Here is a 10,847-nt window from a genome sequence, read left to right on the forward strand (position 1 = left end):
ATATGCATGTTTTTTATTTGAAGGAAATAAAAACATTTAACATATATTGAGCTTTAGGTTTGTTGTTTTTTCAATTTTAAAGGATTTAAGAACAATTTCCTTGCTAATACGTGAGACACTGCATTTGTTTCGATTTTTATTTATATCGTGCGCGCACTAAAGGGGTTATGAATACTCTTATAATGATTAAACACAGTGCTAGCAATCAGGAAAGGACGATAGGATTAAAAATTGGTTTTGAATGTCTGCATATTGTAACGAGTGGGAAATATTGAGTCAGGTGTGGCTATAGAAAGAATATCTGTACTTAAAGTACGTCCAAATTTGGGTTTAAGGGTAAATTGATGAGCATTCCTAGCAATACGGGTATTACTGTTGAATTGTTTAAGAGGAGGAATGCAACTGGCTATTTCAATAGAGAATTGTTTATAAAAGTAACGATAAAACATTGACAGGCATGAGACCTTGCGGCGGTGCTCAAATCAAATGTCTCGGTGAGAGAACGATCTCCTCTCATTTTTAGAGCTCTTTTTTCAAATTTATCCAGAAGACTCAAGTACCTTATTGATGCTCCATCCCAAATATGATAGTTATACTCAAGTTTTGGACGAATAAAAGCTTTGTAAATTATAGTCAGATCAGAAGAGGTAAAAAACTTCTTGCAACGTCGTAGAAAACCTAAACACTTATCAGTATTTTTGGCGATGTCAAATATGTGATCACTCCGCAACAAGTGGTTTGTGATGCACATACTTAGGGTTATTGTTCAAGCTCCTCGATGCAAGTACCACCCATGGATAGTGGCATTGGGGGAGGGTTACGCTTTTGAGACAGTATACAGCATTGAGTTTTCGAAGCATTAAATTCTACACGGTTTTTGATTACCCATAATGCTGTCAAGATCAGAATTTAATGAACTTATCATACGCTGCAGTTGATAGTCCACAGCATCTGAAGGACTAGGGTTTGAATCTAAAAACGAATATGAAAAGCTGAGGGTTCAGTTATAAGCGAAACAATTTAGTAGGTTAACAGTTTTAGACAAAAGATTATTTATAAAACAAGGAAAAGTGTCGGAGACAAAACGGAGCCCTAGGGCACACTAGCCTTTATTTTGTGTATATCAGATTTAAATCCGTCCAATAGAACATGAATTGAACCGTCCGAAAGGTTATTTCTAACCCAACAAAGAAGAGATTCATCGATACCAAAATCACGCATTTTCGATAAGAGAGCTTGATGCCAAGCTCTATAAAATGCTTTTGAAATATAAAGTGCAATAATCTTACTTTCTTGTTCCACTGTTCGTTGAGATAAACCAGCGTGTCCATGACCTTGAAAGAGGGGACGTAAGTGCAATTTGACGATAGTTAGAGGAGGAGGATTCGCCTTTTTTATTGACAGGCTGGACCAATGCAGTTTTTCATCCACTCGGAAAGAGACCAGTAGAATAGGACAGATAGAAAAGCTTACGCAGTGGTTTTGCCAGCGTTGAAGAACACCTCTTCAGAAGAATAGCGGGGATAATATACGGGCCAGCGGATTTGTGAATGTCAAGATCTCTTAGTGCTCTAGTAACTGTACGAGTGGGAAAGACGATTTGTCCCATGTAATAGTTTACGCTTTCAAGTACAGGAGGAGTCATGTAACTCATTGGCAGCATCGTATTAACAACAAACTGGCTTTATCAATCGTGCTAAATTATGGAGTGTTATTGGAAACGTCAGTTCCTACGCACGATTACATAGTGTTGTGCACATTTTTAACAAATGACCCGAAATTTCGACTACCTTTGGGACTATGTAGTATTTTTTGCCGCAATTTTTGGTCATGCAAACATTTAATGCGTCGAATATGTCCGTTACAAGTTTTTGTAGCTTGTTTGAACTTATTTCGGTTTTCCTCAGTTGGGTTGGCTTTATAGTTCCGAAACTTACATCTTTGATCCTAATAACTTCTTTACTTTAATTCCGTTGCTGACGATACTGATTGAAGTTTTTTCTTTATAATATCGCCAGTGTTAAGGCTGGTTAAATTGTAAGGGCTAATGTTGATTTTGAATAAATCAAAAATTACTTTGGACCAGTTTTTCAGTGCTAAGTTAAGATTCTACTTTAATATTTAGTTCATAGCATGTATCGTTCATTAATAAGAGTCCATAGCATATAGGTCAATTCCACACAAATTTTAATAACAACATTAAATTTGACTATTAGTAAGTCCCAAAATAAATAAATGAAATTCAAACTTTTTCTCCAAATAAATTAAAATAAATTGGTAGCGAAACTTGAACTTAAACTTTAAATTTCTTATAGACCTTCATCGTACGTCAGAGTCTGAATATAACAAACATTTATTCATTAATCCAAAAAAAAACATTTTTGTAATCGAATTAGAGTTAATTCACCAAATTTAAAGGAATAACTCAGGGCTAGCTTCGAGATTATAATAGACTGAAGGCCTGTTCAACAATATAAAAATTAAGTAAAAGTTAAGCAATTTGGAACCTAACCAGCAGATAAATTTCACATTTATGTCTCACAATAACTGGGTAGGTCTAACTAGAAGTTATTGTCTCAAGTTTCTTATTGTGTAGATGATGTAGCCAATAGCATAGATAACTTACAGTTAACATTGTAAAAAGTGCAGTCCTGAATGCAACGGTGGATGCATATTTTTTTGATAAGTTTTGTTTAGAGTATTATAAAGAAACTAAACAAGAGTCTTTGGACAATATCTGTTTTCATTTTCATTTCACATTGTCTTTAATACAGATAAACATTTTAAACGCTACACAAAGGCCATTAAAAAGAATAAATACAAATCTTATCCTTACCCCATTATTACTGAAATAATGCAATAAACTAAAGACTGTGAACTTAATAAGAGATTTTGAAGTTTTTTCTCAATTCCCATATTTCAAAATCCTTACAACACTGGAAAGCTGGTTAACAAGTAGTAGTAGTTAGGAAAATTTAACTGATATGTAATTTCATTGGTGGATAACCACTCAGAATTTTACTTTTACATTGTCAAACAAGCCCTGAGTTAACTCGGGAAAATAGGATGATCTCCCACTGAAAATTCTTATGATAATAATGCTATGGTTTTCAATTATGTATAGAATAAAATATCTACCAAATGGCCACCACAACCTCGACTGCACAAGTCCATCCGATGGTCAAAATGTTTGATGACGCTGAGGAATGATTGGGGTTCTTGCCGTTAATGTTCTAAATTATCTCTTCTTTGTCTCTTGAATGCTCGAGTTATCGATGTAAATTTTTACTCTAAAATAATCCCAAAGGATGTAGTCAAATCACATGATCTTGGCGGACAGCATCGCCATCACGTGAGATAACACGGCCATTGAATTTGTAGCGCAAAAAAGAGGCATTGTTTCGTTAGCAGTGTGGCAAGTGGGACCGTCCTGTTGAAACCACATATCGTCCACATCTACACTGCCGCTCATCTGAATAGGTTTACATATGCTTTCTTCATATGTATGTATTGCAATGACACATCTTTTTTATATATGTAATTAAAGAGCATCATTATGTGCTTGTTTTGGGAGAAAAAAACGTCTTAAAGCTTAACGTTATTCTCCCACCGTAGTTAGACTAAATGTATTAAAAAAGTCAAAAACTGGTGGCAGTTACTTCTGAAATATCCAAAATTATGGAAAAAACATGAAAGGAGGAACTTATACGGCCACATCAATAGCTTCTAATTCTCATGATCACGCTTTGACGGTGCAGTGGTTTTTTTGACAACCACTAAGATGAACATGTTTCTCATCTTCAAAACTTGATCATCCACTGTTACCATCTCTACGCCAGGACGAATTCTCATTTCTAGAATATTTTCCAACCCGTTTTAGCTAAGCTCTTCTTTTTTTAAATATTTTATTTATAAAATTATCAATATAAATCTCTGGGTATTATAAATGTATACAACTTTATTTTAATTAATTGATTGAATGCTGTGTACATTTAAAAGAACAAAATATAAATAGATATTGATTTTTAGTCCATATCCTATTTATAAACGTATCATAGGTTATATCTGCCACCACTTGGAATCTTCAAACTTTCTTGTCATGGGATTAAATCGTGGTTTTTACCACTTTGATCCTCTCCTTCTAGTAGAAAGCCTTTTAAACTATTTAAATCTTTTAGGTGTTCAATTAAGACATCCATATTTTCTAAAAATTGTGAAAACTTTTCTCTTACACTCACTTTTGAAATGTCAAAATGGCATTTAGATGCTAAAACAGCTTTATTCTGGCTTTAATACAATTATTTACAAGTTTTAGGTTGCACTTATACTAGTGTATTTTTAACTATTTTCAGTATAAAAGGTGTTGTGATACATGAGTTAATAAATAAGGCTTAAGCTGTAATATATAGTTTATTATTTTATATTAAGCCATTTTCAACTAAAAATACAGAGCGGGTCAAAATTCTGTATTGTAAAATACTGTATGGTCAAAATTCTGTGTGATACTGACCGATAGTGTATGGTCATAATACTGTATGTTTAATAATTATTCTGTATTTAAAAATAATCTACACTTAAAATACTGTGCTTCAAAATGCTGTATTGTAAAAATACTGTACAATACTGGAAGTTTTGACAGATCAATTAGTTTGGTGCAATTGTTTATGTATTTGTTGATTATGATAGGAAAAATTCATGTACAATTAATGTAAGAGGGATACAAATAAATAAGAAGAAGAATGAAAAAGAGAAAATTAAAAGAAGATACCATATATATTATTTTTTGTTTTATTTATTTCAGAGACTTATGAATTATCATAGGTACGTATGTTATTGTTCAAGGGAGTATATTAGAATATTATGCTAATGAAAAACTATTATGTTTTCTTAAAAAAAATATTCTGTTTTCAAAATTCTGTATTTCAAAATGCTGTAAATAAGTTAAAAAAACAAAAACCGTTTTGATAATGTAAAAAAGTGTGCACTATTTCAAAATTTTGATATACAGAATTTTGAAATACAGAATTTTGAGATACAGCATTTTGATCATGCAGTATTTTGTACATACAGTATTTTAAAATACAGTATTTTGAGATACAGTATTTGGATCCATACAGTATTTCGATTCCAACCCCTAAAAATACTATATAGTACATCACCCTAAAAACCATCAATTGCATGTGAAAAAAAAAACATTTTCACTGCGTTTCACCTCAAACTAAATTCACTATCTAGATTTAGAGCTAAATGAAGTGAATTTGTTATGAAATTTTAATCTTCTCAAAATTATTTTAAAAATAAATCTACTATAAATCTAACTACTCCTACTATCAAACTAACATAATTATCAAATTCGGAAATGCGATATTATACGTTTTATATGAAGTAAAGTTCATTTAATATCTGTATGAATTTATTGGTCAATCTAAAAAATGAGCTCTAGGTTGAAGTCTCTTTATGGGCATACATGATTTATTAATAAGATAACTAGGATTTCTTAAATGTACCTATTGTGAATGAAATTGAAAAAAAGATCTGCCAACCTAAAGACAAAAATGTATAGATAATTGAGCAAAACAAACAGAACCAACTGTCATCTCTCACTGCTCCAATAAAAATCTACTCGGGAAAAATTCGATTTTCTTATCGTTTTATAAGAGTAAAAAAAATTATTCTGATATAAATATTTTTGGCACAAATAAATTAACAACACAATGAGTGATGACTATTTAAATAAACCACTATCTTTGGACACGGGTTCATCTTGTAAGTGTTTACACATTACGCAATTTCCCCTACTATTTCAAAACATGTGTTTTTTTTAATTCGTAGCTTCCACAGGCAATGAAAGCCGTGCCCGAACGACCAGTCCTGCCTTCGCATCACCTTATCTTAACTATGATCCAAGATTTATGCAGCAGTCTCAGCCGGAGTTTATATTTCCCGAAGGTGCTAATAAACAACGCGGTCGTTTCGAGTTAGCTTTTTCTCAAATTGGATCTTCGGTGATAATTGGAGCAGGAATTGGTGGAGTAGCAGGGTTCTATAATGGTATGAGAACAACAGCAGCATTACAACAGACAGGAAAATTGAGAAGAACACAGTAAGTTAATGAGAAAAGTGGATATCGTTTTCGGTGAACCTGAGTTTAACCTTTTTTCTCAGGCTCCTTAATCATGTAATGAAACAAGGATCTGCAACAGCAAACACCCTTGGTACTTTAGCTGTGATGTACTCCGCATTCGGGGTACTATTACAATTTGCCCGAGGAGAGGATGATGATTTAAATACAGTTCTTGCAGGTACAGCAACTGGATTTCTGTACAAATCTTCAGGTAGTGTTTGTTTTTATTTTCTGGAGTATCGAAATATCAATCGTTTCTTTAATTTTCAGCTGGTCTAAGGAAATGCGCAGTGGGTGGTGGTGTTGGTCTTGGTATCTCTGCTCTATATGTCCTATTTCAAATGTCGCGAGATGGATCAAATATTAAATCATTAATATGAACAGATTTGCGACTGTGCAAAGTGAAATATTGAGTTAGAGTTAGTTGGTAAAATATTAGCTTCGGACAACAAATAAAATTGTTATACACAAAAACCAAATTGAAATGTTTTAAATATATTTTTGTAGAGTTAAATTATTTTCCTTCCAAAATTGAAAGGAGAATAAATATGTCAGAAAAACAATTTCAGCCCCTACCATGAATTCCATCGTAATCGAGTTCCGAAAAAAACGTAATTTTCACTGCCAACGTATTTGGTAATAGTTTTTCTTCTGAATTTGTAAAAGTTTTCGATTAGAATGGAATTATTGATAGGGCTGAATGGCTGTGTCAAGGGATTTTAAAATCATTATTTATTGATCCCATGTGACGGCCTGTATTTTAAGGAATTTTTATACGGCCAGTAAATAGATACAACTTTATTAAGTTTATTATCATTTATTAACATAGTTCGATAGTATAAATATAAATTTTAAATTAAAAATATTGTAAGGAACACGAACAACTCCACCTCGAAAAAATGGTCTGGCACTTCCTCCACAGTTCAGGCTGAATGGCTTATCTAAAACAAAAAAATTAAACGGCGTTTTAATCTGTGAGCCTAAATGCATGGAATGAACTACCATATCAAATGAATATACTAAAAATTGGACATTTAAAAAAAGTCGTGAATTTTGCGTTTTTGTTTTGTTTTGTTTTTTGCTATTAAAAATCGAACTTTGTGGAATTTTTCCTTGTCGATAGTTCATTCCATGCGTTTATTTGTGCTGAATCCAACCCATCAAATTTCAAGTCATTCGGTCAAGCCGTTTTTGAGATACGATGGAGGAAACTTTGAAAAACACAGTTTTGAGAAAAACTCGTTTAAAGTTTCAAGTCCTCTTAACTATGAACATATCAACTTACCTTTTAAGCGGCGATGCCTGGTCCATAAAGTATTCCTTCCTCTTCTTTTTTAAACTCTTTCAAAGCAGATTGTTCAGCTCTTGAATTAATTCTGGCTTGTTTAACGGTATCACTTACACACTGTTTAGAACGTGAGATTCGCTTTTCTTCACGTTTCTCAACATAAGTATGGGTTTCGCGGCCTATAGGGTGTCCCATAACCGACATTACTTTCAAATTACCTTCAAAACCTTCATTAAAAATGATAACTAGTATCTCTTTGTAAGTTTTATTTTCACCATCGCCGATGTATGTAAGATACTTTACCCATATTTTTCCATGGACCTGCTGTATCTTTAAAACGACTTCGAATTTTGAAAAATCCCTTTACTACATATTAAAGTAGCAATTTATGGAAAAGCCCATCACATGGGATGACCCCCTTAAGTTACAGCCTGGGCTTAATTCAAAATCTTCCATTTTTTCGATCAGAATAATCGATTACAAAATTTTCATTTTAAACCTCTTTTTGTTTTCATGCGTCTAAGAGATTGACAAACAGATGGCGCTATAAAAACTGCTTGAAAATGCAATTCACATACAGGTTTGTGTCTATGATAGTATTATATTGTTGAATTTTGTTTGTTGAAAAAAGGAAACGGATATTGAATGGATTGCGCGTTAAAAATATGCTTTGAAAAATAGGTTTAAAATTATATTGATTATTTTGAAAAACTACTTTTCAATGCCTAAATTAGTAGTTATTCTTTGAGGACTTGTCAACTCTCTGCTCACACCGTGAAAACAATCCAATCGGGGGTAACAAAGACAATATATTGACTGTGCTTCAAGCTAGATATATTAAGCATGATAATTCTACGTCCACATATCATATGTCTCGGACAATAATCTTGGCTATAAATTCTTATAGCACTATGCAAATATTGAACACACCCTGTGTTCTTAACAAAGTCTCATTTGAACATTGGCTCAAAGGTTATAGACAGAGAGCTGAGGGTTTATATTTGGGGTGAAAGGAAACTAGTTGACACTAAAGTTGTAGGTAGTCTCCGTAAAGGTGATAACAGAACCGTTCGTCTGCTTTAAAAGTATAACTTTTCCGAAAATTGCAATGGGGAGGAAAACCACTTCAAAAGCATTGCATCTTGAAGCCTACTTACCGCTGGTCTCAAATATAGCTTCGAAAGACGTGTAGGTTGCCGCATTTAATGTAAACCTCTGAGCTCTTAGACTATGAGGTTTTTTTTTCAATAAACGAATGGACAGTAGTGATTTTTGATAACAAAAACTTATTAGAAAATTGACATTATTTAACTCTTTTTCCAATTGAAATATTTTTTTTTGAACCAAAATTAATAAAATATTTATTAAAAAATTTACTTACCAGAGTTGGTTTCGTTTTGAGATAAATTTGTATACACTTTTCGACATCTCACACTTTTGACAATTTTTATGTCAGGTTTTTACACACGTGGGATAAATGCTCGGTATTCTTTTCCAAGCTCCTTGACCGCGGTTTTGAACATTCAGAAACTATGGGTTTTAAGCTTTAAACACACTGAACAAAAAATAAACACAATTTTAAGTTTGAGAGTTCGAAATCTGTTCAGAATAAAAACAGAAATACACAGACACACCAACTTTTACAACAAATCTACACTTTTCAAAGTCACTCGCGCAAAGTTTTAAACAATCTAGTAAAATATTAAAGCCATTTTTAACAATTTATTAAGTTTGAAAGGTGATTTAGCTTATTTTGAACATTTTGCTAGAGTAGAACCACGGTATGGTTACTTTAACTTGAAGCAATATGGCGTATGTCAATTAATCTTATAAGAGCAGTCTACACTTCTACAGTTGGGAATTCTAATTCATTGTTTATTTTTACGAACTGTCATTTTTTAGGCATGTTCAAATGTCTGATTTAAAAAAAATAGTGGGTAGCAAAACCAAACCACAGGTTAAAAATTTTGAAATTGTTTAATATTTAGAAAATTGCTGCTAGTAACTTGTAAAGCCCTTAACGATTACGCGTGTTTTGTTGGGAAATCTATCCATAGTAAAGTAGGATTTTACACGAATAACAAAAACAATATCCATAGTGAGAATAACACCGATAAAAGTTAGAGTAGAATCTCACTATGGATAGGTTTTTGACATTTATACGAGCCTCGAATGGATCTTATGTGATTTCGTTCTCAAATGTTGGTACGATTGATATTGCATTTGTATCTCGCTGGCTGTGTTTGTTGAGTAGTTCTGCATTTGGAATCATGTGTGTTTTCCATTGCGGAAAAAACGAATCTATTACTGCTGATATTATTTAGTTTTGTTAGTTAAAATAGACTAACTGGGCTTATTTTGTAAGAAAAAACAATAGAAAAGATATTTATGTTTTGCTATGTTTCCAAAAAAGGTTTATCTCAGTTTAGAATAGATAAATCTCAACTCGACTCATGTATATAAAGAATTGAGGCGAGCTTCAAGCTCGCTTCAACACCACATGGTAATTTAGTAGTCTTCGAACAAACCTCCTTTTTGAAGTTTTTTATTATTATTTTGACAGATCTTCTTTGAGTTGTACCAATTTTTAAATAGAAAAATCTGGCCACTGCGGATCGTTTTTTTGGGAATTTCTCACTTTACTATATATGAAATGCGAACAAAACGCACGTATTGTTTTAAATTTTGTTTCACTGGGCTTAGATGGCTTTGAATACATTACCCGTGTTTTGTTGGGAAATCTATCCATAGTAAAGTAGGATTTTACAAGAATAACAAAAACAATATCCACAGTGAGAATAAAACCGATAAAAGTTAGAGTAGAATCTCACTATGGATAGGTTTTTGACATTTATACGAGACTCAAATGCATCTTATGTGATCTCGTTCTCAAATGTTGGTACGATTGATATTGCATTTGTATCTCGATGGCTGTGTTCGTTGAGTAGATCTGCATTTGGAATCATGTGTGTTTTAAATTGGGGAAAAAAAGAATCTATTACTGTTGATATTATTTAGTTTTGTTAGTGAAAATGAACTAACTGGGGTTATTTTGCAAGAAAAAACATTAGAAAAGATAAATCTCAACTCGATTCAAGTATATAAAGAATTGAGGCGAGCTTCAAGCTCGCTTCAACACCACATGTTAATTTAGTAGTCTACGAACAAACCCCCTTTTTGAAGTTTTTTATTATTATTTTGATAGATCTTCTTTCAGTTGTACCAATTTTTAAATACAAAAATCTGGCCACTGCGGATCGTTTTGTTGGAAATTTCTCGCTTTACTATATATGAAATGCGAACAAAACGCACGTATTAACACATCCACATCGACATCGATATTAGCATAATACTTATATCCTAAACTTGATGTCGCTGTACAAATGTTCGAAACTTTTAAGGCGACATTTTTTAAGGTTTATTAACACTCAAATC

The 10,847-nt window shown here is 32.6% G+C and overlaps 1 protein-coding gene across 1 annotated transcript; it reads left to right on the top strand.

The window, feature by feature from the left end:
• The first annotated feature begins 5,604 nt into the window (after positions 1-5,604).
• LOC129939518 (mitochondrial import inner membrane translocase subunit Tim23) lies at positions 5,605-6,603 on the top strand. Its single transcript, XM_056047556.1, has 4 exons — positions 5,605-5,766; positions 5,833-6,103; positions 6,166-6,335; positions 6,395-6,603. Exons 1-4 carry the CDS (start codon positions 5,715-5,717, stop codon positions 6,502-6,504), a joined length of 603 nt encoding a protein of 200 aa, XP_055903531.1. The 5' UTR covers positions 5,605-5,714; the 3' UTR covers positions 6,505-6,603.
• Positions 6,604-10,847: the final 4,244 nt, after the last annotated feature.

This window comes from Eupeodes corollae, chromosome 1 (genome assembly GCF_945859685.1).
Source record: "Eupeodes corollae chromosome 1, idEupCoro1.1, whole genome shotgun sequence".
NCBI classification, from domain to species: domain Eukaryota; kingdom Metazoa; phylum Arthropoda; class Insecta; order Diptera; family Syrphidae; genus Eupeodes; species Eupeodes corollae.

Excerpts from the sequence above, each read along its gene's own strand:
- LOC129939518 (XM_056047556.1), top strand. The coding sequence starts at position 5,715 with ATGAGTGATGACTATTTAAATAAACCACTATCTTTGGACACGGGTTCA. Across the intron at positions 6,104-6,165 it reads GGAAAATTGAGAAGAACACA|GCTCCTTAATCATGTAATGA; the intron begins GTAAGTTAATGA and ends CTTTTTTCTCAG. Across the intron at positions 6,336-6,394 it reads ATTTCTGTACAAATCTTCAG|CTGGTCTAAGGAAATGCGCA; the intron begins GTAGTGTTTGTT and ends TTTAATTTTCAG.